At 53.1% G+C, this 26,896-nt stretch overlaps 11 protein-coding genes across 11 annotated transcripts; 8 read left to right on the top strand and 3 right to left on the bottom strand.

Annotated features, from left to right (window-relative positions):
* Nucleotides 1-25: 25 nt before the first annotated feature.
* K460DRAFT_278395 (uncharacterized protein) lies at nt 26-1,451 on the top strand (the record flags this gene model as incomplete). Its single annotated transcript, XM_040928251.1, has 4 exons — nt 26-95; nt 217-613; nt 650-794; nt 879-1,451. The coding sequence occupies 4 exons, from the start codon at nt 26-28 to the stop codon at nt 1,449-1,451; spliced, it is 1,185 nt and encodes a 394-aa protein (XP_040791259.1).
* K460DRAFT_79859 (uncharacterized protein) lies at nt 1,247-2,922 on the bottom strand. The gene is made up of 3 exons (XM_040938696.1): nt 2,812-2,922; nt 2,067-2,765; nt 1,247-2,019 (listed from the first exon to the last, which is right to left on the bottom strand). The coding sequence occupies exons 1-3, from the start codon at nt 2,831-2,833 to the stop codon at nt 1,619-1,621; spliced, it is 1,122 nt and encodes a 373-aa protein (XP_040791258.1). The 5' UTR covers nt 2,834-2,922; the 3' UTR covers nt 1,247-1,618.
* A 118-nt stretch (nt 2,923-3,040) lies between these two features.
* Nucleotides 3,041-5,538, top strand: K460DRAFT_335090 (autophagy-related protein 7; the record flags this gene model as incomplete). Its single annotated transcript, XM_040930935.1, has 4 exons — nt 3,041-3,419; nt 3,478-3,586; nt 3,636-4,979; nt 5,047-5,538. Exons 1-4 carry the CDS (start codon nt 3,220-3,222, stop codon nt 5,536-5,538), a joined length of 2,145 nt encoding a protein of 714 aa, XP_040791257.1. The 5' UTR covers nt 3,041-3,219.
* Nucleotides 5,539-6,891: 1,353 nt separating this feature from the next.
* Nucleotides 6,892-8,740, top strand: K460DRAFT_427888 (uncharacterized protein; the record flags this gene model as incomplete). The annotated part of the gene is made up of 3 exons (XM_040938279.1): nt 6,892-7,077; nt 7,131-7,779; nt 7,822-8,740. Coding segments are annotated over 3 exons (1,638 nt in total), but the record flags the coding sequence as incomplete, so codon positions are not given.
* Nucleotides 8,741-8,856: 116 nt separating this feature from the next.
* K460DRAFT_403964 (cytochrome P450) lies at nt 8,857-10,730 on the bottom strand (the record flags this gene model as incomplete). Its single annotated transcript, XM_040936679.1, has 4 exons — nt 8,857-9,405; nt 9,469-10,218; nt 10,274-10,308; nt 10,361-10,730. The coding sequence occupies 4 exons, from the start codon at nt 10,728-10,730 to the stop codon at nt 8,857-8,859; spliced, it is 1,704 nt and encodes a 567-aa protein (XP_040791255.1).
* A 924-nt stretch (nt 10,731-11,654) lies between these two features.
* On the bottom strand, nt 11,655-12,364 carry K460DRAFT_79794 (uncharacterized protein). The gene has a single exon (XM_040938695.1). The coding sequence runs from the start codon at nt 12,229-12,231 to the stop codon at nt 11,728-11,730; it is 504 nt and encodes a 167-aa protein (XP_040791254.1). The 5' UTR covers nt 12,232-12,364; the 3' UTR covers nt 11,655-11,727.
* A 1,988-nt stretch (nt 12,365-14,352) lies between these two features.
* On the top strand, nt 14,353-14,785 carry K460DRAFT_79537 (uncharacterized protein). Its single transcript, XM_040938693.1, has one exon. It carries the CDS (start codon nt 14,435-14,437, stop codon nt 14,672-14,674), a length of 240 nt encoding a protein of 79 aa, XP_040791253.1. The 5' UTR covers nt 14,353-14,434; the 3' UTR covers nt 14,675-14,785.
* A 1,061-nt stretch (nt 14,786-15,846) lies between these two features.
* Nucleotides 15,847-16,661, top strand: K460DRAFT_79540 (uncharacterized protein). The gene has a single exon (XM_040938694.1). The coding sequence runs from the start codon at nt 15,956-15,958 to the stop codon at nt 16,454-16,456; it is 501 nt and encodes a 166-aa protein (XP_040791252.1). The 5' UTR covers nt 15,847-15,955; the 3' UTR covers nt 16,457-16,661.
* Nucleotides 16,662-18,731: 2,070 nt separating this feature from the next.
* Nucleotides 18,732-22,108, top strand: K460DRAFT_375507 (apses transcription factor-like protein StuA; the record flags this gene model as incomplete). The annotated part of the gene is made up of 6 exons (XM_040934777.1): nt 18,732-18,753; nt 19,451-19,506; nt 19,573-20,254; nt 20,311-20,499; nt 20,560-20,692; nt 20,746-22,108. 6 exons carry the CDS (start codon nt 18,732-18,734, stop codon nt 22,106-22,108), a joined length of 2,445 nt encoding a protein of 814 aa, XP_040791251.1.
* Nucleotides 22,109-23,225: 1,117 nt separating this feature from the next.
* K460DRAFT_364680 (uncharacterized protein) lies at nt 23,226-25,642 on the top strand. The gene is made up of 4 exons (XM_040933043.1): nt 23,226-23,376; nt 23,451-23,661; nt 23,725-24,434; nt 24,488-25,642. The coding sequence occupies exons 1-4, from the start codon at nt 23,354-23,356 to the stop codon at nt 25,506-25,508; spliced, it is 1,965 nt and encodes a 654-aa protein (XP_040791250.1). The 5' UTR covers nt 23,226-23,353; the 3' UTR covers nt 25,509-25,642.
* A 269-nt stretch (nt 25,643-25,911) lies between these two features.
* Nucleotides 25,912-26,735, top strand: K460DRAFT_403961 (actin depolymerizing protein; the record flags this gene model as incomplete). Its single annotated transcript, XM_040936678.1, has 4 exons — nt 25,912-26,010; nt 26,160-26,328; nt 26,478-26,639; nt 26,710-26,735. 4 exons carry the CDS (start codon nt 25,912-25,914, stop codon nt 26,733-26,735), a joined length of 456 nt encoding a protein of 151 aa, XP_040791249.1.
* Between the last annotated feature and the right edge of the window lie 161 nt (nt 26,736-26,896).

Genomic DNA, 26,896 nt, shown 5'->3' with positions numbered 1-26,896 from the left:
TAAATATTCGCGCATCGCTTTGAACATGACTGAGGATAAGAAAGATGCTACTACAGTGGTGTTGGCAGGAGTACCACAGTACATTCTGGATCACGGTATGTGTGAAAGAATCACTGCCAATCTAACAAGTGCTCAAGTTTGGCACTCACCAATACTCCTTCTCATTGGCATCTTTCGTTTGCTCTTTTCCATCAAACCACTGACTATCTATCAAAGCACCACTTCTCCACCTCTTCTCTCGCGATCCGTACCAGCCGTCCTCTATAGCTGCACAGCTCATCAACACCCACCCAGAAGTCGACTTCAAGCCCGTCTCAATACCATCTCCACCCCTTTCTCTTGACAACCTCGATCAGCTAAATTCCATCGGGGCAAACGGCGGCAGTGATGTCTACCTGACCAGCAACGACGACATCACGACTGATCCGAAGTGGTTGAAAGGAGTCGAGACAGATGCCAACGGAGGAACCGGTGAGGAGAAGACAGGTGTGATCGTTGTAGTAGATAAAGGAGATGGAATAGTGGATGCATTTTACTTCTACTTCTTCGCGTTTAACTGGGGTGGCGTTGTGTTGGAGAAACAGCTCGGTGCGTTATTATCCCTTTCTCACCCGTGGGAAATGACGAACCCGCTAGTTAGCTAACAGAGACGTGTAGGCGACCACGTTGGAGACTGGGAACATAACATGATTCGCTTCAAGAACGGGGTGCCTAAAGCTGTATGGTTATCACAGCATTCCAACGGCGAAGCATACACTTTCTCTTGCTTGAAGAAAGATAGCTCTGGGAAACGGGTACGCTACACACCCCCCTCGTCTCTTCTACCATTTTCTCTTTCTATTATACACACTAACGCTTTTACCCTCTACGAATGATAGCCTATCCTCTACATAGCAAACGGCTCTCACGCAATCTACCCCACGCCCGGAACTCACGACCACACACTTCCAAACCTTAACCTCCCTGTGCCTTTTCTCCTCGTGGACGAAACAGACGACGGGCCGCTGTACGATCCGACCTTGACTTCCTACGCGTACTCGTACACCACCCCTTCATCTACTCCTTCTTCTACCTCAAACTCCCTCCCTCCCGCAGGAACGTTCACAGCCTACGCCTCATCTGCATCTACGCCGGTGCCCGTATCCTTCCTCTCCTTCCGCGGCCGATGGGGCGACGCAGAGTATCCTGCTTCCGACCCCCGGCAGAAAGGCAAGGGGCTTTTTGGGTTCAAGAAATACGTTGGTGGGCCGACGGGCGTGTTGGATAAGCAGCTGGGGAGGAAGGAGGTTTGGCCGGAGAATGACTTTAGTAAAGGGCAGAGAATAAGGACGGGGTTGGGGGTAGGTGGGTGGACGGCCAAGTTGGGGTTTTTGAGATACTTTGGGAAGGGGGCGTTGAAGAAGAGGAAGGGGGAGAAGAGGGTTAGGGTTAGTGGGGAGGTAGTAGGGTAGATGGCGTTGGGAGGGCTACAGGATTTAATCCAAACGGAGAGAGGAACTCAGATGTAAACTTGGAGAAATGCAGTATAATGGTCGGTTCTTCGGGCTCGAATTCGGTGGTCTTGTGGACGTCGTGTGTAGCTTTCTTTAATTGCCGACATAATGTGTTCTGATACAATCTATCTCCAGTATCTCAGTGGCCGCACGAACTTGTCGTCCTCAAATACTGCGCGCACATCGTCAACTTTGCTCTTGTCACTCGTCCCTAAAGCTACACCGAGCGAGAGGTCGACCAATCCCCCTGTCGGTGGGGAAAACTGTCGTAACCGCACCCCGCTCTCAGCGAAAATTTCCGCCGTCTTGGTATCGACCATATAGCCTTGGTTGTAGACGACTTCGCTTATGCCAACTTGAGCGATTTTGACACTGCAGGTCAGGCATGGGCAGGTGTTGCAGTACAGGGTGGCATTCTCGCCGATGCGATCGCGGCCCGCTTCGAGGAGGGCGTTTTCTTCGGCGTGGAGACAAAGACAGGTAGAGAGGCCGGCGCCGCCTTTTGCAGCATTGTTGCAGCGAGGGCCTAATTTGGTAAGCGGAGTCAATAGAAGGGGTGAAGGGATCACATACATCCACCTTCGTTGCAATTGGTCATGCCTCGCGGTGTACCGTTGTAGCCTGTGCTGATTACACGCTTTCCGCGGACTATGCAACAGCCAACCCTCCTCTTCATGCAATTGCTCCTGTGCGCTGCCAAATCTGCCAACTGCATAAAGTATTGGTCCCAACTCGGGCGCAGGCGCGCTTCGTTGGTGAGGTCTAGTGAGCGTATGGCATCGCGTAACGAGGCGATGGATGTGGATGAGTTCAACAACTTCAGCTGTGCGCGTTGGAACAAGGCGCTAAGGCCAGTGCCGGGTGCGAACAAGTGTGCGTCGTTGCGCAGAACGAAGTCCTCGAGCGTAGGCGGAGTGAGTTGGTTCGCAGCACAGCGGTCTTTAAATCGCTGCCATCGTACGCTCACGGGCGCGTCTACGCTAACGAGAAGGAAGAATGGCCGTCTCAGCAGTGCATCGACTACTTTGTCATCCCATATGTCTGTTGTGACCCATCGCTCTCTCCATCTCAGTGTGACAAAGTCGAGTAAAGCATCAACATCAGGAAACGTGTGTTGCGACTCGGTGGGGCCCGGCTCAGCAGAAGGGACATGTGCGTCGGACGCTGATTTCTCTACTGCCGGTGTCGCAACAGCTCGTGCTAAACGTATCCGTGTGAAGTTGTGCTCCTCAACGAGATAGGAGGCTATCGAGGACTTGCCGGCGCATATTCCTGGGTGGCGTCAGCAGGTGTTGGGGGTTGTTGGCGACGTTCTTGCCTCCGCACACGCCGATAAGCATGACGACCAAGTAGCTTTGGTGAGAGTGTGTGACTTGACGAAAGACGCTGAATACATGAATACATACAGAGAGCGGGAGCTGGTGTTGCTAGCGCCTTGTGCCGCTGCAGGAACGCGGAACGGAAGGTGGAACTCGTGCCCCACCTGATGGCATGGGATGACATAGGCGGGGTGTGAGACGAGAGCTGCCTTCAGCACAAGACATTCACTATGCTGCGTGCCTGACCAACACTCTCACGTGCACAACTCTCCAGACCAGCGCCTGTGACTCCCGTATTTACCGCTCTCAGCCTCCATGCTAGTACTTTGCTAGGCACCGGCGAACCTCAGTAGTAGCACCATCCCCATCATCATCTCGGGTACCCCGCCCTCACCCTCAGCATCACAATGGCCATGCTCAGGTTCGCGCCGTGGCAAAGCGACGTCGACGTACAGTTCTATGCAGCGCTTGCACATATCAAAATCAACCATGACAAGCTCGACGACTCGGCGCGTAAGGTACTCGGACTGTACGAGGTGCGAGCAGGAGACCACTCTTCGCGCTCCATGCGCATTCAGATCCATCCCAACGCGCTGACATCGGACGAGTATGTAGACTTCTAGCGCCTGAAGTAGACCGAAGTCGCTAACAAGACACATTTGCAGCGCTCCACCAACGTACTGCCGCGCTGAAGGTATCATCAAGAACTGCAACACCATAGAAGACTACAAGAATCTCGATCGCACAGCTATACTCGAAAGATGCGCGCAAACAGTACGTTCTGCTAATGGAACACTAAGACGCACTCTTTGACACACCCTAGATATGGGAAGCGATACACGACGGCTCCATCTACGAATGCCCCTCCCTCCTCTCCTCCTTCACGGCCATCATCTTCGCCAATCTCAAAAAGTACAAGTTCACCTACCACTTCGGCTTCCCCGCGATACAGTCAGACCCACAGTGGAAACAAGTAGGACAGGCAAGCAGGCTGCAGGCGAGAGAGACCACATACCTCGTAGACGCGGTACAGACATGGAGATACAGCTCAGACGTCCGTCAAAGAGGCTTCTTCCTGGCAAAACGCGTGCGCGGAGGAGGCGACCCCGACGAACGACCGAAGACACCCGTTACACCTTTGGAAGAGTTTGGATATACGTGGGCCATCGCTAAGCTCGCAGCGTACGAGAAGGGCTTCTTCAGTGATGTGGACAAAGATGATCGCTTCATTTGTTTCGCGGATCCTTCAACATACGACGAGAACCCTGGGTGGCCACTAAGGAATCTGCTCATACTCATACGGCATCGATGGCACCTGAACGAAGCCCAGATCCTGTCCTATCGTGATACCCACTTGCGACGGGACCAACCGAATTCCCTAATCCTGCAGCTACGATCAGACCCCACCCCAGATGCGGCATCCACATCTTCAGATGAGCCTGACACCCGTCCCCGGACTCCAAAACTACCCAAGGTGACGGGCTGGGAACGAACAGAGGCCGGAAAACTAACCTCCCGAAATGTCGACCTTTCTGAGTACATGGACGAGCGCAAACTAGCCGATCAGGCAGTGGACCTCAACCTCAAGCTCATCAAGTGGCGCATCGCACCCACTATCGACCTAGACGTAATCAAGAACTGTAAATGCCTACTGCTTGGCGCGGGTACATTGGGTACCTACGTATCGCGAACATTGATGGGCTGGGGCGTGCGCAAGATCACATTTATCGACAATGCTACAGTCAGTTTTTCGAATCCCGTGCGGCAGCCTTTGTTCGATTTCAAAGACTGTCTCCAAGGTGGCGCGAAGAAGGCTGAAAGGGCTGCCGAAGCGTTGGAAGAGATTTACCCAGGTGTGGACGCGACGGGTCATGTAATGGAGGTCCCTATGCTTGGCCACCCGATGACGGATAGTGCGAAGACGAAGGCAGATTTCGATAAGTTGAAGAAGCTAGTCAACGAACATGACGCTATTTTCCTGCTCATGGACACAAGGGAGAGCAGATGGTTGCCGACAGTCATGGGCAAGGCTGCAGGAAAGATTGTTCTCAACGCTGCTCTAGGGTTCGACACCTATGTTATCATGCGGCATGGCTTGAAAACCACGCGAGCTGATGAAGTGGAATTGGGGTGTTACTTTTGCAACGATGTTGTAGCACCCGCAGATGTAAGTCGTACTCTATACCCACGTACGAACGGTACACCTACGAACGGTAGCTAACAACAATGCACAGTCCCTTAGTAACGCAACCCTCGATCAACAGTGCACAGTAACCCGCCCCGGAGTCGCACCTCTCGCCTCCAGCTTACTCGTCGAGCTGCTCGTTAGCATACTTCAACACCCGTCAAAATCCCGCGCACCACCTCCCTCACACCAACAACAACAAAGAGACCCACCATCTCCTTCCCACCCATCCTTACCAGCACCCTTCCAGCACCCCCTCGGTATAATCCCCCACACAATCCGCGGCTACCTTTCCACCTTCTCCAATCTCCAAGTCGAAGGCACACCCTACGACTGCTGCTCAGCGTGTAGCGACAAAGTGATTGCATGCTACGAGGCGGATCCGTGGGATTTCGTGCAAAGGGCGCTTAACGAGAGGGGGTGGGTCGAGGAGATGAGCGGGTTGAAGGAGGTGCAGCGGAGAGCGGATGAGGCGGCTGCTGATGTCGACTGGGACGAAGAGGATGAAGGGGGTTTGGATGAGGAGGGGGAGATGCTGTAGAACACATCGTTGCTGAAGAGGTTTTGGTATCCTTTCCATTGATATTGGGTTTGGTTTCCAGCGTTTTCGTCTAGGTTCTTTACCGTCATTTTTAGTGCAAGACTATTGTGCTTTGCGGTTTGGTATTTTTCTTCTTTCTTTGTCCACTTTGAATTTCTCCCATGTTGATGCAAGATCTTCAACAATCTTCAGCTTCTCCTATTGCCGCATTCAGAGGAGAGAAAGCTCTAGAACATACTAGGATAAAAATACCTTCAACCTTGCTTCTATTTTTCTTTTTGCGGTCGGCGGCCGTTGCTCGCTCCTGCTGTTTGCGAAATACATGACGTATCGTTTTGTCGTTGGCCGCGAACCTCGAACTCAATCACCAGTCTTATATTCCCCCATCGTCTATTTTTCCTTGAATTCTAGCTAGCTAAACGTTGAGAGACGTCTAAAAAATCGTTGTTTGTTGCAGTCGCGCAGCTACGTTCAGTCGCAGCTTTCTCTCGCGAACAAAGAATCAAGATCTATATGATAATATCAAGCCAATGTTGTCTTTTGAATTTGAAAACCAGTGCAGTTTAATGAATGTTGCCTAGAGATTCTGCATCATCGATTTATCATTCCGTAGAGATGATCCGAAGATCATGTTCAGCCGCAGCTGAGTCAAGGAGTCTGCATGTAGGTTTTCTAGTTGGGCAAATGATCTTGCTTTCTTTCCCCGGTGAGTTGTAAGCCCCCATTATCGCTGTATGGCCGGCTAATCTGCTCTTTACCAATGGTTTGCTGGGAAGGACGGTGGGCTTTTCTCAAACTTTGACCGAGCTTACTGATCCGCGACGACGTACCTTAGCGCAGACTTGCAGCAAAATCAAGGCCGTATCACAGATCTAGACAACGCCGTGTGCGCCTGTCAGCCGCATTTTTAGTTGTGTCACTGCAAGTATGGCTTGTATCTCACATTCCGCACATACAAACTCATCATGCTTCTACACCCTCGCCCGAGACGACCCATTTCCACGACAAACAAATACTCGCGAATCTATGCTGCACTTGAAACCCCCCAGACATGCCAATTGCATCACACAAATCGATTCCAGAGGCTCACAAAGCAGTGTCCACGATTGAAGCGGACGCGAACTCGTTGTCGGAAATTCCACTTCTGGATAGAGTGGTTCCTCTAGATCGAACGCAGCGTACGGTAGAAGTGAACGAGAAAATTAGAGTCGGGTCACTATCAAGAAATACATATTCCTCGTGGTACTTCGTCGGTCATGGGGCTGTCGACGCGGTCTTGACTCTTGGTCCGGTCTTCTTCTTCAGTAAGTTCGAACATGTCATGCAAGTCTCATTGAGTGACTCAAACTGACTCTTTTCAAAGTAATTGCCGGCCTGTGCATTGGGCTCAATGGCAAACCAATCTCGTCGTATGGCAGTGACGTAAAGTCAATCACATTGCTTTCGCCCACCATCTTTCCCATTATCTATGCCGCCATTCTCGGCAAACTACTTCGGCGATTGGGGCTTTACAAGGCGGAGCGTGGCACTACAATCGGAGTAAGCGCTTCATCAAGTCAAGATAATGGTCTCATCAGGCTGACTTTTACCAGGTTTTGGAGCGACTCATAGGCTGCCAGTCCATATTCTCGACCTTGGAGAGGCAAGTCGGTCTCCGGCGTGTCGACTTTCTAGGTTGCTCCGTTCTACTAGCTTGGCTGCTTTCACCACTAGGCGGTCAAGCCTCGCTGCGGCTCTTAACGACTGAACCACAAGTGAATACCTTCAACTCGACAATACTCTACTACTCCATTGAAAAATACGCCAACGCAACGGCACTCTTTCGCAAGCCAGGCAATGGATCAGCTTCGCCCTTCTTTGCTCCTCTCTTCATGACTGCTATACAGACTTCGCGACACCGACTAGGGAATCCTATGGACTTATTTGGCAAGGTTAAAATTCCAGATATCAATGCCCTGAACACGTATTCCACCGAGGTAGCAGACTATGATTGGCATCAAGTCATAAATGACACGGACGTCCGCTACACATCCGTCTTCGGTATTCCCATTGCTGGAGTGCCTGAGACGGGCAACGCATCCTTCAATCTTGTAACGCACTACTGGAATATCAATTGTACCTCCAATAACAGAGGTGCCCTTTCCAGCCCATGGCAATGGGAATTTCCAAATACAACCACCCTAGGAGACGCCATCAAACCTCGAAGCCCCTCATTTGACTTGATCGTCAACGAAAAAAACAGTACTAAGGCTGAGGTCTTCTTTGTATACCAATCAAGAAGAGATTCAAACCTCACTACACGCAGTGTGGTCTCCATCCCATGCATTGCCGCACCCGTCGTTGTCGAATCGAAAGTCTCTTGCTACGACAAGTCCTGCAGCGTCCGAGCAATACGCAATGTTGACCGAGGGGGCAGCGACCTTTGGCATGGCATCACGCCACTCTCCATCTTCAAAGCAATAGCCGACCAGATGCCCGGCGTAGATGTCAGCACCACGCAGGAAATCGAGTTTGGGAACGAGCTAATTGAGCGGTGGATACTGGATCCCAACCTAGACCCCGAAGCCTTCGCCGACTGGATCGACCTGTCGCTCCTCGACATATCCTATTTCAATAGGAATCTGCAGATAGCAATCAACACGTTCTGGGACTTCACAATCGGCAATGTGGTGCGCATGGATGGCCTCACGAAAGAGAGCGCTATCGTCTCGGAACGCACGTGGAATACAACAACTATGCTTGTGGCCGAGTACAAAGGCTTGCGTTACGTCTGCCACATCAAACTTGCGGTGTTGACCATGGCTATCTGTCTTGTTCTCTTAATGGCAGCGAATCTCTCGATGATTTTGGGCATTGTAACGCGCACACCGGATATCCTGGGCTTTGTTTCGGTTTCTGCGCGCGATAATCCGTACTTCAAAGGACGTGTTTCGTCTCATCTCAGCGGCTTGGAGACTGCCCGTGCTTTGCGAGATGTTCGTGTGAGAGTTGGAGACGTGCAGAGCGAAGCAGATGTTGGACATGTTGCGTTGGCAACGATGGATGCCAATCCAGGGCGTTTGTCGTGGACACGGCTGTATGATTGAACAATATATATATGCAATAGATTTTGGGTCCTGGGAATTGTTTTGTGGTTTGACCTGCCACTAACCAGGCCTTTTGAGAATTTAGCCCAAGTCATCAATCCAATTTAGTTCACTTTTAATCACTGTAAAGGAAAATCGTGTGATACTCAATTCTCACCCGACATACTAGTAGCCTTCCTAACACTGCTACTAGAAAAACCCGTGCTGAACTTTCCCACACCCTACCAGCTTCCTAACGCTCAACAATCCTAACAGACAGCTGCTCTGGCCGCCTTACATGCAACAGCAACGGCTCCGCACACGAATCCCGCAAAACACTCAACACCCTCTGCCTTGCTTTCTCCTCCCTCTTTCCCTCTTGCTCGCGTTCATCTACAACAGTCTCCACCCTCACTCTCCTCAAAACCGAAGCCAACACAGCAGTAAACTCAACCTGACTAAATTTCATACCAGGACAAATCCTCGGTCCAGAGCCCCAGGCATAGAATCCAGATTCAGAAGTAGGATGCATGAGTTTCTCGGCAGCTAGGGAGGAGGCAGTCGGGGATGTATGTATCCAGCGCTTTGGGTTCCAGAGTTTGGGGTTGGAGAAGTGAGCTGCGGATGTGTGGGATGCCCAGGAGTTCAGCATCAGTTGTGTGTTTGGCGGGAGGGTGATTGTGGCAGGTGAATTGGCTGAGGAGGAAGTAGAGTTGTGGCTGGAGATGGGTATGTCGAGATTAGGCGTCGCTGGTGCCCGAGGGAGGGGTGGACTTGGGCCGTAGAGGCGGAGGGTTTCATACTACATGTGTGATTAGCTTATAGACTTACCTCGGTTTATTTAAGAATAGAAGAGTGGAATCACCATGACTGCCATTACCCGCTTTAGCATCGGGAAGACTCTAGAGTATTCCAATTCTGTTGCATTGCTCAGCACTTCATCCAACTCCTCGACAACCCAGCTTTGCACTTCAGGATTCACTGCTAGTAATGCCAGAGCATATGAGAGCGTAATAGCGGTCGATTCTAGGCCTCCGACTGTGAAGATGAAGATGTTGCCTCTTAGTTCTATATCGGATAAACGGGTTTTTGTCTGAGTCCCATTACTCTTCGCTTCATCACTTGCCCTGATCAAGGTACTAATCAAGTTCAGATGACTCCTTGTCTCCTCGCTCGCCGCTGTTTTCTCGCGCTCTCTCGCAACAATCTCATCCATGTACTGGCTAAATTCGCTCATAGCTAGCAGAAGCTTCTTGACACTGGCAGGAAGTAGAAGCTGCAGGCCGGATGATTTTAGCCATGGCATGATGCCCTCTAGCGCTGGCGAGATGGATGTGCTCATCACAGTCACCAGCGAATCTCTTAACGACAAGGCATGTCCCGAGGTCGGCTTGTTGACTTGATGATTCTCAAATGCGACGGAGGAGATGACATTCAAGGCCAGTGTACTTGTATCTTTTATCATGCTGGTGGTCTCTGTGTTGGACGATGAGAGCCATTTGGCAAGCAGGACTTCTGATTGCTGGAGTGCCTCACCCCAGACGATGGTCGAAGCACGCTCACTGAAGCAAGGCGCGGTGAGTTTGCGGTGGCGGGTCCAGTCATCGCCATTAGACTAAATGATATCAGCGGTATCCAGATATCCACAATTTCCCAGATGGAATACTCACCGTATCTACATTCTGTCCAAACGTACCCAGAATCTCTATTCTCGTGGATTAGCTCACGACATCTCAATATTCCCTGATACTACCCACCATTCACGTTATCGGGCTTCACAAAGTCCCTCCACTTCCGCAACACATGCTCGATTGTCTTGGGATCGCTTGTGCACAGAACATTATGGCCCGGGGAAACAACGATGAAGCAACTTCCCAACTCTCGATGCAGCTTATCGTCATCGTGCCAGGCACAGGTCCAATCGATAGCCCTAAACCAGCGAAATCGTCGCAGGACGGGTCCAAGTAGTGTGGTAGCCAGTTGCCATTGTGGGGTGTACGGCGTGAGCGGGCAGATTATGAGGCGTAGGCCGGTCTTGCGGGCAGAGTGGTAGAGGCGGTAGAGGCGGTAGAAATAGTATGTCACGAGATGGGCAAGGTAGAGGTTGACAAGAAGAAGCAAAGCCATAGTCAGCCCGCATCAGCTGAGCCCAAACGACCTCGTAAGACGATTATGCGTGTATGAGCAGTTCAAGCATAAAAGCGGCGATATATTCAAGTTAAAGGAGCCGAAGATGATGCAACTAGTAGAAGCTGTGTACAGCGGTGCAAAACGATGCGTGTAGAAAGCTGAAGGTGCAGCTGGTGGCGGGGCTGCATGCTGATTATGGGAGCAGCGTCTTGAAAGCTCCAAACCAAACGACTTCTGCGACCACAGGAAACACTTCACGCATAATGATATCAGTATTTTCGAAAAAGAGACAACATACACTACAGGGACATTACCATAATCTACAAACTGTAGAACGATACGTGCGATGCAGTGTAATAGGCAGTCCGTTTACATCGTCCTAAGAAACACCAAAAAAAGGCAAAGCAAATAGTCAAAAAACTAATATCTCACCCTATACTCACCACAAACAAACTAACACTTCTCTATTCCATCCATCTAATAATTTCCCTCATTCCATCCACGTGACCCATCCACATCCTACTACCATTCATTCAAACTCCATCCTACCTTACCCCAAAAAACCCCTAACCTCACCCTCGTACCAACCCCAGACCTGAAACCAAAAGCACCATTCCAAGCCTCATCACGCAACGCAGCGGCAGGCAGGCATGCACGCCTCTCCCCCACCCCCTCCAATGCAAGGCAAAAAAAGCATAAACGCACAGATGGTGTGCGTGTGCGTGTGTCAAAACATTATGCAGAGTCGATCACTTGCCTACAGTGTACCCACGAGCTGTGTGATGGATGCATGTACATTACTCGGCAGGAGAAGTGAGACACAGAGACAGGTACAAGGCACGGGGTAGAGGAGAGACGGGGGGATGAGACGTTGAGTGTTTGATCGGCGCGTGTGTTCGCAGGAGGTTTGCAGGAGCAGGAGCAGGAGTAGGAGCAGCAGGTGTTTCGTTTCTTGTTTGGCTGGGTCAGGGGGGTTTTGCTGGGCGTGATGGGTTCAGGGTTTGGGGCTTAGCCTTGCTTTGCTTTTTGGTGCTTCGTGACTGACTCGGGGTGGGTTGTTAGTAGTAGTATGGCGTGCGGACTGAAGGGGGGGAAATACACGCAGGCGCAAGGTTGGGCTTGAGCGAGGCGCGATATTCACGTCTACGCTGGAAGTTGAAAAGTGGCCTGGAGATGTGGGTTGACGCTGACTGAGTGGTGATAGATGGGGCCCTCCTGCGAACCAATGTTCGCAGCAGCAGCCGAGGTATCGCTCATGCATACCCGTTGAAGCACGCCGATGACTGGGATGAGCGAACGAACGAGCCATCAAAAGCCCTACGCACCACCCCCAGCATTCGAATACGAAACTGAAGCACTTCGGACTGATAGAAGCGGGGTTCAGCACAAGGACGACGATGTCGCGATGTTGAAGCCGACACACAAGGTCCCGAGGTAGGAGCGAAGCGGAAAGCCTCGCAAACAAGACGGCAGTCGCCGGTCGGCACGGCATCCCCATCCTCGAAAGCCAAGAACCCTATTCATCAAACCTCGACATTATTACCGTCAGAAAACAGAAACTATCGATCTTCTAAACCCACAGCAGTATCCTGGTCGCGGCTTTCCTCGGCCCGCCGACGTGCAGAGATTTTCCTACCTTCCTAACCTATACTTCCCAACCACCTCGTTCGGGTCAAGGATGGCTGGTCGGCGCACGTTGCTCTTTCAGTAGCTTCGGATATAGCTACAAGAGGGAGAGGAAAGTGGAGGCGAGGTCTAGAGCGACTAGGGTTGACGCGTGTCGTAATGGGGATTAACAGACTTTTTGGCGCTCAGGTAGTGTGGAGAGTGGCGTCCTTCGTTTTTATGTTCGGTGCATAGTACGATGGTGGATACACAAATGATAATAATAATAAGCCAGAGGAAGCTTGGCGTGAGCGATTCTGAAGTCATCATTCTATTGCTGAGCCACAGTCTAGACTAGACTAGACTAGACTAGACTAGGGATGCAGCCCTCGAGGAAAAGTGGATCAGGGTGTATTGCGCGCAGCCATCCATCCTACGGAGTTGAGGCGCGGGCGGAAGTTCAACAATTAACTTCCCATATTGAAGGATTCAAGCGATATTGTCAGGACGGAGCGGCCCAATAGTCCAAGGGATTTATCCAGCCGCCCGCTACCGATGTCTCGGGATGTCATGTTTTTTTGCTCTCTAGCGAGCGAAAGTGTTACGGAAGGGCGACCCTGGAGATGGCAGTTCATTAGCTAGATAGTACAATAGCGCCTGGAAAGGTCCTTATCGCGTCGCCTGTTGCCCGAAGAAAGTATGTCTTTTGGATAAAAGAATCTTTCTTCGACTCTACCGGCGCGTGTGTATGCCAATATCAAGCATTCAGCTATGCGAGGCTATGAAACGCCGCATCCTGTAGTTGCATACGGGGTCCATGTGATCCGGGAAGCTGGATTTGACATTGAAGTTATCCAGGCAAAAGTCGCGGCAGGCTGAATGCGCACATGGGTACATGCATCCCCGTTCTGCCATCGATGTGTATAGCTGCGCTGAGACCTTTCTTAGAACGCATGTTCGAGCAAAGGGACCAGCCTGATGCAGAAGTTGAAACGCCGGACTACTATGCTACAAAAGACAGACTTTACCCTGGCACTCGAAGCCAAATGCACTGTTGGTGGTGGTGGCCTGTCAACGTAATCATGGATGTCGCTTCACACCATCTCGCAGGCTGCCGTGTAACCACAAGCATCGAAAGCGGGACACACAAAACGCACGTAGCTATGTCGTGCGTAGCACGCAGAGGCGGTAGCGAATGCGCATCGATGGCTGGCGGCTCTGCGCGAGCTGGCCACCTGCTTTTGCGGCCGCCGTCAAGATGCTGCACGGCAGCGAGCGTCGATCAGCGTCTTCAAGACATTTTTGCTTTCTGACACATAGAAGCGGGTGGGTGGCCTTTTGCTGCCGGTACTTGAAGCTCATCACAGCACCCAAAGGGAGGGATCTGTGAGGGTGCGGCGCAGCGGGGCAGAATAACCGTCTTACCCAACCCTAGCTCGTCATAGATCCCGTATATTGCTCCATCCCTACACCCTCGGACAGTATTGATAGACTAGATGAAGCAAGAATAGAAGAGCGGTGAGCCATCCACGACTGGGGGGTTGTTGACGGCAAAACGGGTAGAAGTTTCAACCGAACAATGACCCCCTCACTTGGATTGTATCGCTGAAAGTCTGTTGAGAACATGGAAGAGCATCTGGAGTTCAGTCCAAGGGAACGCTAGAGAATGGGCTGCAGCTAGCGACTTGTCCACAGAGCATGAGGAAAGATGACAAGCAAAGTGGGGCTGAAGTCCGTAGCAGTAAAGCAAGACCGGTGAGTGCGAGCCATGATCCCAAGCCACGCGCCAATCACGAGTTGACTCCCCACCTCACGACCTGTGTCGGGATGCAAGGAGCGGCCGTGGCGTGCGCGCCCCAGCAAGACCCCGATAACGGCTCCGCTGGCTTCCTGACGTGGCCAGCCTTGATTGGCAGACGGACGCCTATCTGATGGCGTCGACGAGGATACGATGTTGATCAATATGGCCTCGGTGGTGCTCAAGAAGAGCACTCGTGAGAGAGAGGAGAGATATGGAAAAGATGTGAAACGCAAAGGATGGCACATGGAATTGTGCTCTTCATTTAGAGAGGTCAAAGTGTCGTGTGTGCGACTGCATGTATGTAATGCGTAGCTCGCAGCAGTTCGCAACGCTGGTCATGCTCCTCGAATCCTGGACGGGATGGAAGGAGGGGGCGGGCTTGGCTGATATCGAGCAGGGATACCCTATATATCACCCAGCTGCAGGCGCGGGTGGGTGCAGCTCGAACCTGTCCAATCGACGTGCAGCCTTCGTCCAAGCTTGCCCGTGTTGCGGGATTGCCTCACAGCTGCAGGAACGCTTGTCGGCATGTTGATTGACGGGGCAGTTTGCAGCTGGTCGAAAGCGTGTGGTTGACCAAAACGTTCGAGTTTCTAGAACTCGACTCGATGATCCTCTTGCTTGAAATTCGAAACTCTCCAATACGGAATGGAGGAGATGCCCACAACTACGCTGCCAGGCGGGTCAAGGGCCAACGGCATCCTGATCTGGAGCAGCGTAGCCGAATGCGCCTAGGCTAGGGTTTCCCGGTTCTAGATGGGCCGTTCTTGTCGGTTGGACAAGAATGCACACAGACCCCACTGCGTGGCCACTTCACGAGAACATTGTGCTCGAGGAGCAAAGGCTGATACAAGACCAGGCGCCCTTTCAAGATACCCTGCTTGCCCGATAGCTGAGAACAAGGCCGGCCGTCATGTGCTGAGAGAGGGCCCGTCATGACCAGCGTTTTACCCGTGCACGTCTCGAGGGGTGCAGATCCGTCTTGATTCTGACAGCGGTGATATTGCCATTCCTACGTTGCTACTAGTCGTGGATTCAGCAAGTTGCATGTAGATACGGGCGCGGGCCTTTCTCCACGATCCGCTCCCACATCGCGCCGGCTGCGCTGCACGTTTATTTCCACCTGTGCATATTTGCTAGACACCTTGGCCCACGCGGCGACCGTGTGACTGAGCCTGGGTGAGGGGACGTCTGGCACCGATCCTCGACATCAGTTTGCACACAGGGTGATACTATGCGGGCCGCTTGAGGCCTGTAACTCTACCTACTACCTCCTGTGTACTTCGCGTGTCTGTAGTGTACGACCGGACTGTAATCGACTACCTGGCCTTGCAGCTTCGATGGGCCCCCCTCCGGTCTAGATTAGGTTCAACGGATGATGCGACTTGCTCCGGCGTGGCCCTCATCTCATGCCGTCAGTGATGGTACACGTGTAAGAGAGTTTGCTGCTCAGGGCAAGTCTTGGCCATGTCTTGCGAAAAGGCCATGGCATGGAGGAGGGATTGGTTGTGAAGGGAATGAGCATGGCTTCACAGCTAGCAGGGGGGAATCGAATAGGATGCGAACAGTTGGTTTGGCGCCTGGGGCGGCGAGCTGATGCTGATGTGGGATGGGATGGGAAGGCTGGCATGTCATCATCGCCTCCCTTCTCCCAGAGTCTGAGGCTGTCACCGTTCGCATGGATGGCGCATGGTGGAGCCGGACTCTCCCGTGCCTTGTACGGATCTCGTGATCATGGTGACCATTGAATCAAGTCCGAGCCATACGACAGACATGGACGGGACGGCGATAACGGCGCCAGTCGATAGTACGCCGTATGGCAGAGCGTGTTTCAGCAGGCCGGAAAAGAATGCGCTTGTGCGGTTGCACTACGCTCGATCCAAGGTACTGGGTCCATTGGATTCCGACAGCGAGACAGCGACCATTGTCTGAATATTGGAAGAGGCAGTTTGTGTGCGGGTGCGGGTGGCTGTTGAGGGTGAGGCAAGAAAGCGTGACCTGGCTGGGCCCCCTGCCCCATTGGGCTAAGCCTCGCCAGCGCATCTCCTCACCGCAACTAGCAGGCGTCCTATCAGGCGGCACGGCGGGCACATCCAACACCAGGCCGTGGTACAGTCGGCACGTTTGTCGAGTTGAATTCACTCTGGACTGGACTGGAATTCAGCAGCGAGCGAGAAGTGGGGACCAGACGACGCCGCGGCCCTCTCCATTCTCTAGGTGGTGTGGCTCGTTTAGCCCTCTCGTTGCGAACCCCGCTGACATGACATGGCTGTCGTGCTCTCTCGAGTCTCCACGTTGCACATGCTCGTCGTGCTAGGACCTCGCTTCCTGGCCTAGAGGGGGGTGGATGAAGGAATGAATGGATGGAGGGTCATTGTTGTCGAATTGCCAGTCTCGCGTGGGCGACATGGACGCTGACCTCATGCGTGCTTTCGACTCAACCACGTCCAGGTCATCGGATGGCCAACCAGCTCCCTCAGTCCAACCAGGCGACTCTGAGTAATGCCCGGAAAGCGACTTGGCTCGCACGGCGTACCGTCCGTCTCTCCCGTTCGCTTTCGGGCACATCCCTGCGCGAGTTTGGATGGCGGGCATTTAGCCTGAGCAGGAAATCGCTACGTGTGTTTAGACCAGCTCGAGGCCCGTTTCCAGAGCAGAAAAGATGACGAGCATCATCAGCACAGCACACATGAGCATGCCGCGGCAGTTGGAGACGGTTGCAAAGCATGGCGGCTGGCGGGCCACTCAGCACCTCCAGGCGATCCGATCGTCTGCGGTGGATAGAGTATAGTAGAGGGATGGACAGGAGCAGCCAGACTTTGGCCAGTTCAACAGGGTCTTTGGTTCCCGATCGCTCGCTGGGATGGCTCTGCTTTCCAGCCCACGCTTGTGCTCACGGTTCCCTATCAATTGATGACTAGGTTCTGCCAGCGCTGCGCGTCAAATATCTCCGACAGCTGTGAGTGGCCCCATGCATTCAGCCGTCTTATCCCTATCGGGGCCCCAGCCGATGCCTCAGGAAGCGGCACAGTGTGGTAAAAAAAGGTAGGCGCCCGCTAAGTTTGGAGCGCGACAAGCCTACCAGTGAGCGTGGAGGAGGGGGAGGAGGGAGATGATGAGCGCCATGGAGAGAGAGATGGAGAACAAGGGAGAGAGAGAGAGAGAGAGAGAGAGCGGAGAAGTTGCCATGCCCCCAGAGTCTTTGCAAACCGAGGGGAACATCTGATCTGCTGTGTCTTTGATGCTGTCGTGCGGACACGGGCGCCTGTCGTCAGGTGGCTGGGGGTGGAGTCGTAGGCTCGCTTGGGTGCATATAGTCGTGTGGTGTATAGCGTCTTGCAGGCCTGTCCCTGTCAGACTGCGCCCTTGTCTGCGGCAGCGTCGTCGGTGCATCAGCCCAGGTCAGCATAGGCGTAGACGGGGACTGCTGTTATTCTCGGTCCAGATGGATGTGGATGTGCATGTCTGTGGATGTCTGTGTGTGTGAGTGTGTGTGCTGTGCACCAGGCCGGCCACCCCCATGCCCATGGTGCGCTCACGCTGCCTCTCCCCACCCAGGCCAGCCCGAATTGAATTTAGATTGTGCCCGCGGCGGCTCGTGGGTTGTCTGTGTGGGTGTTTTGCTTGAGCTTCGTCCCCAGAAGATCTCCACCACCCGTCTCTAGGCACAGCAAGCACTGTATCTGCACTGCACTGCACTGTACTGTGCTGTATATACTTATACTGTACAAGCAACTGAGCCTGCATCTTCCGCGCTGGTGTCTGCATTTGCCCGCCGCCGTCCTTGGAGCCGTTTCCTGCGCTGCGAGTCTTCGCGCCGGCCCGCTCTCGCAGCATCGCCATCGTGCCTTTGCAGAGGAGCAGCGCACACGCACACGCAGCACACACCACCCACCACCCACCACACACACACACAAGCGGCAGCCCGTAGCCCGTAGGCCGGTAGTAGCGCACTGACAGTCGACGTAGAGAAAACGCGCCAGAGAGAGAGAGAGAGAGAGCGAGAAAGGCGACCATATCCCGGACGGACTCCTCTGCGGGGCGTGCACTACTTCGCCTGTCTCGGTCAGCCCTCTTAGCTGCGGCCTGCCTGCTGTCCAAAGCCTGCAGGATTCTCTGCAGCATCGCCGACGAGAACGAACGGCTCTCTTGCTGCTCCATACCCACTTTCTTCCCCCCCCCTCCCCTCCCCCAAAGCGACCACTCCAGCATCGTCCTGTCGCGGTTTTGAGCGTCTTTGTTGTCCATTCGTTGTGAATTGGGTCAGTATCCTTTTCCCTCTCTCTCTGCATTTCTCTCTCTCTCCCCCCCCCCTCCCTCTCTCTCTTTTTTTCTCGCTCCCAATCTTGGGGACGCCACACGGCCCGGCGTCACTGTCGTCGTCGTCGCAGCGTTTTCCCGTGCCCTCGCCTATCTATCTGGCCTGTCCTGTCCGGTTGGTCCAGCGGGACTAGCATCAAGAGGTCGCATCCCAACCACCTCCGCCCTCTAAACCTCCGCCTCCCCACCGCAGTCTGCGAAAAAAACCCGCGTGCTGCGCTTTCGTGTCTCTTCTACATCTCATTAGACTGGCGGAGGTTGGTTGCCCGTCAATGCCATTGCATTCTCCTCGTTGTTACTGCTGCACGACCCTCTACTGACGCGTGCATCGCGCAGTTGTTTTTCTTGCCCGCGCCTGCAGCCATCCACTATCGATACAGCTCGGCCCGCACGTTACGAAGCGCAACGACGTTACGACCGCTCTACGAAACGATCCATCTTCACTCGCCCACTAGAAAAAAAAAAGACGGCACATGTTCCTGGCCGTCGCACACGCTCCCACCTATTCTTTTCGGCCGGCCTTTGTCAATTCGTCTCTTTGCGTGTTTTAGCCATTCGCAACAAAAAAGCCTTGTCAACGCCCTGCTTTACGACCGCAACGACATCACGACGTGCTTTTTGCCGCTTCAGCATTGCCTTGCAGCGTTCGACTTCACTTTGACCAGCTTCGCTCGCGCATTGAGCCTCGTGTCCAAGCTGCCCGCCCGCTTTACTACGAAACCTCTCGGTCAGTCCTCTCCTCCATTTCCGCAGCTATATCTCTTTCCTACCCAAACCCCATCTTGAATCGCTCCATCCACTGCATCATCTTGTGCGCGCAAAACCCTCCCTCGGTTCAACTTGATCTGGTTTGCCCCACGTGTCTGGTCGCCTCTCGTTGGCCCCCCGCTGCGATTAACCGATACCACGCTTGCGAAGCAAACAACTGACTTGCGGTCAAGGTGATTCGCCCCATCGCCAGATTTCAACAACAAGCTATATCATCAACAAGTTATCCTTTGTGAGCTTCGTCCGCTTGCCCTCACACAGCAATACGTTCGGCTATCTGTTGATTTGACTCGAGACCTTCCGTGAACATCATCTCGGCGGTTTCGCGCCCAACAACTTCACAAGCCAAAACGTGACAATACCGTAAAGCTGGAGCTCCCATCCATCTCGTCGGTCCACGCCCGCGGCCCAGTCGACACTTGGTACAACTCCCACTACCAGCCCAAGCCTGCAGTGTCGAGCGAGCGACTACCGGCCCTAACCCACATCCAACCCCACACAGGCGCTTCGTCGACTTCCTCGTCGCCTCGAAACAATTCCATCAGCTCTGGTTCCATTGGCAGCGGAAGCGCGGGCTCCAACACGTCCTACGCCGCCTCCATCAACGGCCAGACTGCGGGCTTCAAGACGCCATCCCCGGAGCACACTCCCTCCTCGCTCAGCCGTGACGGTCAGCCATTGAATGCACAGTCGCAGCAGAGCCCTCCTTACGGAACTCAGGACAGCTACGGCTTTGCCCCAGTCGCCTACAACAGCATGAACCAGATGCAATCGTATGCTGACGTGCATTCATCCCACATGTCTGCTGCTACCCAACACGCCCCAGCTTCGGGTCCTCCTTCGGGACTCCCACACTACGCATATCCACCGCATTCCTCCATGATGCAGCCTCAACAACAACAGCAACAGTATGGACCTACCCCGCCTGGATATCCACCATATGGCTATCCCAATGGCGTCCCATCACAGATTCCTGCTTCTTCTTCAATGAACAATGCCTTGGTACCGTCAACCCTGCAGCTTCCCGGTAAGTCGCGACTCTTCAGTTTCTGATGTCTTGATGTTTGCTCATGATTATAATAGCCATGTCATCTGGAGCACCCGCTTCGTCACTACCGGGCGCACAGAGCTATCAGACGCATACCTTTGACCACACTGGACAAGTCGCTCCGCCTGGAATGAAGCCCCGTGTAACCGCCACGCTGTGGGAAGACGAAGGTAGTCTCTGCTTCCAAGTGGAGGCGAAGGGCGTGTGCGTCGCTCGTCGCGAAGGTAGGCCATGTTCCGCCATCTAGTTGTGGCTCAGATCCATGTGCTAATCGTGCTTGTCAGACAATCACATGATCAACGGCACAAAGCTTCTAAACGTGGCTGGAATGACTCGAGGCCGCAGAGACGGCATCCTGAAGAGCGAAAAGACACGTCACGTCGTCAAGATAGGGCCAATGCACCTCAAGGGTGTCTGGTGAGCAAGAACCAACCCAACTGTGCGTTTCCCAAAGTGCTAACAGGACGTAGGATTCCCTTCGAGCGAGCACTGGAGTTTGCAAACAAAGAGAAGATCACAGAGCAGCTCTATCCTCTATTTGTTCATGACATTGGCGCTCTACTGTACCACCCCTCGAATCAGACGAGGGCAAGTGTAGGAGGCGCCGCCATGGCTGCTATAGATCGCAACCGGAGACCTGACCCTATGCAGACTCAGCAGCGATATCTCACTGGGCCAACCGCATCGCAACCGCCGTCTCTTCATCATCACCACTCGATGAGCAACCCAATTGGAGGCGCAATGTCGCAACCCCCACATGCTATTCAACCAAACCCCTCATCTGGACGCCCAGGCCTCGATCGGGCCCATACTTTCCCCACTCCTCCCACAAGCGCGTCAAGCATCATGGGTATGGGTAATCAAGGTAGCTCCTATGAGTGGAATGGTGCCAATGTGCAACATGCTCCTGGCAGCCAGCCCCTCTCCATTGACACGGGTTTGAGCAACACACGGTCCGTTCCCAACACACCTGCAAGCACGCCACCGGGTGCTGTGCAGCAGGGCATCTCTTACGGATCTGCACAGAGTTACGATGGCTCGAGGCCCATGTACTCTGCACCTCCTTCTCAGCCTGGCCAATACGCTCCTCAAGGCCAGCCCATGATTCAATATCGGACTGACGGCGGCCCTTACCCAAAGACGGAAATGGCGCCACCTTCTCGTATTAGCGATGTCACAGATGAGGGTGACGTCAAGCCAGCGGACGGCATGATGCCACAAGGAAATGACCAAGTGTCTGCTCCCGCTGGTGGCGAAGGTGATCATGAGCAGGACCACGAATACACGCATTCCAGCGCCCCGTACAATGGAAACAGGGGTCCGTACGGCTACAATCCTAACGGAGGGCCCGGACCAATACATCCTGAACATGCCCACTTGTCTCCGGAAATGACTGGGTCTCCTCACCAGAATGGCTCTGGACGTGCCACACCGCGAACAACGGCGACTGGCCAACCACAGTGGAACTCAGGATACCCCACTCCCCAACGTCAAGCGCCACCGTCTAGTAACCTGTACACGGTCATGACGGATCCTCGCGGTGCTCCTAATGGCAACGCAGCTCATGACGCTTATCCTGGCCCTGGTGCCGTCTCGCAGTATTCGAACCAAGGGTACCCTCCGACAAACGGAGTGAACGCCAGTGGCAAGCGTGGTCGCGACGAAGAGGACCAAGACCCATATCGTCCAGACAGCGTTCAGGGAGACGATATAGGCGGCCTCAAGAGACGCAAGACCATGGAAGGTGGTGCCGTTGGCCCCACTTATGCCCAAGACCCGTCCCCTGGCATTCAGCGTGCACATACCATGACTGCTCAACGCGCCAGGAGGTAACGGGATTCAATCATTACTAATTCTGCTCGGGTGGTCAGTTGCCGATTCAGAGTTTACACTAGACGGCGGTATAGCCCCTACCTCGAAAGATTTTGCAGCAACTAGCAAGTGTTCTGCCAGGAAACACGCAACATTTTACTACCACATTCTGGACCTTGATCACATCATTATCATAACCGGACCTATCCGAACCGACATGAACCCAACCACACAAACACGACACGATCCGATGCGGACATTCCCTTGTGTCTATATTTCCTTCCATTTCCTGTGTTCTGTTTACACTTCTGCACCTCTGGGCATCATTCACGACTTTAACGACCATCTGCTTCTTCGGACTACCGTTCCGGTTGACCATGTCTTGGACTTTCCTTTTCACGATATACGACTCCTGCATGCGGCATAAGCATATGCAAGTCCCACATGACCTTCTTGCTTATTGTCGCGGGTGCCGGTTCTGTACTTTCTACACGTCTTTTTTGTGACGGCCTTGGAGAGGATTAATGGGAAGCCCACGATTGATTGCCAGTCGCTCTGCCACTCCCCACTACTCTCGCTCGACATATGCCAATCCAACCACCGATAATACGGGACACATACATGTGGCAGTGCGGTCGGCAACGTGAGCAACAAAACGACCCATGGCTCTATTCGAGGTGGACGGCACGCCATGCTTGACGAAAATAAAGGCGCAAACGAATGAGAGGGCTGTTTATGCACTGATGATGTTTGCTCATTTGACGAGCGCCATGCTCGAAGAAAGTTATTATGTCACTGTTTCTACCTGGGCGGCTTGTGCTGGCTGGAAACGAGCATACTGTCAGCCTGCCGGAACCATGTTCAGTATTTTTAGCGGAAATATGGATGGGTTAGTGTTTATTTTGTGGACCCATTTAACGAGCCGGCGATATGGACCTTATAACGATAATGAGGGAAATCAAAAGCTCTTTTTCAATGCCTGCCTTGTGCCATGATAGTGTCGCGTGCTGTGTGTGGTAAAATAGTGTGCAAATGTGAAGAAGTATAGGACGTGACATGCCAACGTACGTAAGCCGGGGAAGCAGGTTGCGACTGCCCCTCGTACGGCCCGACTTGGCAGAGGGCCCCTCGTCGTCATCTGGTAAGCAAAACAAGAGGACCAAACCCAAAGAACGCGCAACTCAAGACGCGGCTGAGCCAGGCAGATACTTTGGCCTCTTCTATATCCTCCCGCGTAGTTCCCTTGCCCCCAAACCTCCGCCAAAGATGAATATCATCAAGCTGCAAAAGTACGTCGCTTGCCCCCCATCTTCTATGCGCATCCGCCGAGTTCCACAGTAGCTAACAGGGCCATTGCGGACAGGAAATACCCCCAGTTCCAGCAGGGCGAGATCTTTGGGCTGCAAGATGCTTTCCGCAAGCTCGACATTGACGACAAGGGCTATCTCGACGAGGCAACGGTCATCAAGGCGACGCAGCAGACGGAGCACCAGCCCTACGATGTGGTGCGACAAGCCCTGAAAGAGGTCGAGCTCGACAGCTCGCGGAGAGTAGAACTCGACGATTATGTGGATGTATGCGACCTCTCTCTCGTAGCAGCTAGTAACTGCCCGGGCATCTGCAACTGACTGCCACAGCTCATCTCCAAGCTACGCCAATCCTCTCCCGCCCAGCAGCGCATGCACACAGGCCCAACCCGCCCTCGAGCTGGCACCGGCGGCACTGGCAGCCTCCCCTCGACCCCTGGGCACGCCTCGAAAGGCAGTGTTGGCGGCGGTGGCGGCAGGATCCAGGTCCAAGGTTCCTCCGCAAACGTTACTCATACCATCAACGAAGATGAGCGAACCGAGTTCACGCGCCATATCAACGCCGTCCTTGCTGGTGACGCAGATATCGGCGACCGCCTGCCCTTTGCGGTCGATACCTTTGAGATGTTCGATGCGTGCAAGGACGGCCTGGTCCTGTCTAAGCTCATCAACGACAGCGTGCCCGATACCATCGATGAGCGTGTGCTGAACAAGCCGGGCAAGAAGATCAAGTCGCTGAACAACTTCCACTTTACCGAGAACAACAACATCGTCATTGAGTCGGCCAAGGGTATTGGTTGCTCGGTCGTCAACATTGGCAGTGGAGATATTATTGAAGTGCGCGAGCATTTGATTCTGGGCTTGATTTGGCAAATCATTCGGAGAGGTCTGTTGGGCAAGATTGATATCAAGCTGCATCCCGAGCTGTACAGGCTTCTAGAAGACGATGAGACACTCGAGCAGTTTCTGCGCCTGCCGCCGGAGCAGATCCTGCTGCGGTGGTTCAACTATCATTTGAAGAATGCCAAGTGGCACAGAACGTGAGGTCCTCCACTTGCGACAATGTTGAGATATCAGGAGCTAATTTTGACAGTGTCACCAACTTCTCAACTGATGTCAAGGATGGAGAAAACTATACTGTTTTGCTCAACCAGCTGGCGCCCGAAACCTGCTCTCGCTCCCCGCTTCAACAGAACGATCTCCTCGAGCGCGCCGAGATGGTGCTTCAGAACGCTGACGCTCTCGACTGCCGCAAATTTCTGACCCCAAAATCTCTCGTAGCTGGCAACCCCAAGCTGAATCTCGCCTTCGTCGCCAACCTTTTCAACACACATCCCTGCCTAGACCCCATCACTGAAGAGGAGAAGGCCGAGATTGAAGACTTTGATGCCGAAGGAGAGCGCGAGGCACGTGTTTTTACCCTTTGGCTCAACTCTCTCGACGTCAAGCCCGTTGTACAGTCATTCTTCGAAGACCTCAAGGACGGCACCGTCCTCCTCCAAGGATACGACAAAGTCATCCCAGGCAGCGTAAACTGGCGCCACGTCAACAAGCCTCGGGAAGGCCAGGAGCTGATGCGCTTCAAGGCTCTGGAGAACACCAATTACGCCGTCGAGCTCGGGAAGCAGGTACAATTCTCGCTCCCCGGTATTCAAGGCGCCGATATTACCGACGGCCAGCGCACCCTGACCCTCGGCCTCGTGTGGCAACTCATGCGAAAGGATATTGTGTCTACTCTGAAGGGCCTCGCACAACGCCTCGGCAAGCGCGAAATCGCCGACGCAGATATGATCAGGTGGGCCAACGACATGGCGCGCAAAGGTGGCAAGAGCACCCAGATCCGGTCATTCAAGGACTCGGGCCTTAGCAATGCTGTCTTCTTGCTTGATGTCTTGGCTGGCATGAAGCCCGCCTACGTTGACTACGACCTGGTAAATGCAGGGCGCAATGAAGACGAGTGCTACCAGAACGCCAAGTTGGCCATCAGTATTGCGCGAAAGATGGGCGCGACCATCTGGCTTGTCCCCGAGGATATTGTCGCGGTACAGAGTAGGCTGATTACAACCTTTATTGGTAGCTTGATGAGTACGCATGAGAAGATGGGTGGGTCGTAGAACTCGAGGGTCCCGACAAACGAGCGGACGGGACGACATGATTTTGCGAGTCGATGAGCGAACGGGTCACGAAAAAGGGTTTCTTTTATTATAGTTTTACACGAAAATTCACAAAGATTGTTCATACCTCGCCGTGTTCAAGTGTCTTTCTTGGTCCATGGAAGTTCCGTTCAAAACCGTTTGACATTCCGTTTCTTCGCAGAGTGATCGAATCATGGACCCTTGAATCTGTGACCATTCCCATTATAGCCCCAAACTCCAACAGCCCCGCGCTAATTCTCGACTAGCGCTCCTCGTCCATTTCCCGACGAAGCCACACATCCCAGCATCCTCAAAACCTCCCCCACTAACGATCAACAAACCACCACCATTCTCTCCATAGAAAGAAAGAAAAAGTACAAAAATGCCAGCCCCCTCCGATCTCCTCTCAGACGCGGATATCAGCCAAGCGTACGAAGATGTGCGCTCTGATAAGTCTGAGACTACGTGGCTTATCTTGAAGGTACGCGCTCTCTCCCCTCCCTTCCACTCCTTGAGGAAGAGGAGAAACACCTTCGGTTGCCATACCGGCGGCGCAGGATATGCTGTCTAGACATGATGTCTACGGGCCTTGACGTGGTTGTTTGTTTGTTTCGACGCTAATGTATGTAGTATGCATCAGCTACATCAGACAGCTTAACGTTAGCCGCGTCGGGAACAGGGGACATTGCTGAGATGACGCAGTCCCTCGGCGAGGAAGCGGCGTACGCCTATGTGCGGATGAAACTGGGTAATGACGAGTACTCGGAACGGGTCAAGTTTGTTTTTGTCATTTGGCAGGGTAGGTTTGATATATATATTTTTTCTTTGATATTTTCTTGTCGGCTATAAGATATATATATATATATATATATATATATATACATGTGTGTGTGGAGTGGTGGTAGGTGTTCTGTAAAGGTTTTTTATGATACTAATATTGGAGCGTAGGGCCCAATACAAAGGTTATGCGCAAGGCGAAGATGAGCTTCCAGAGCGGGCAGGTCAAGCAGGTCATTCGCACGTATGCGGTTGAGATCCAGACGAGCGATACCAAGGAGTTGGAGGCTGAGGCTGTTACGCTCAAGTTGAGGAAAGCTATGGGTGCTAATTGTAAGTTCTCCTCGATCGGTTGATCGTGGCAAGCTGGAGTGGAAGAGTCGTTGCTAACCTTTGTTTCAAGATGATCGGCAAGGTTCGAGCTATTAGCGTATTAATCTGATCTTGTTTGAAGTGACGTCTCGGGATTGAAAATATTACTTATCGACAAATGTGTGAATGAGTTGGTAATTTGTATCGGGTGGTGATGACGACGCCGGACAAGGACAAGTGCTTCTGTCATAATAGCCTGACAGTGGAGTAACCTTGGC

Source organism: Cucurbitaria berberidis, assembly GCF_010015615.1.
Source record: "Cucurbitaria berberidis CBS 394.84 unplaced genomic scaffold K460scaffold_2, whole genome shotgun sequence".
Lineage (NCBI taxonomy): Eukaryota > Fungi > Ascomycota > Dothideomycetes > Pleosporales > Cucurbitariaceae > Cucurbitaria > Cucurbitaria berberidis.
This window is presented reverse-complemented; position numbering and strand designations above follow the sequence as displayed.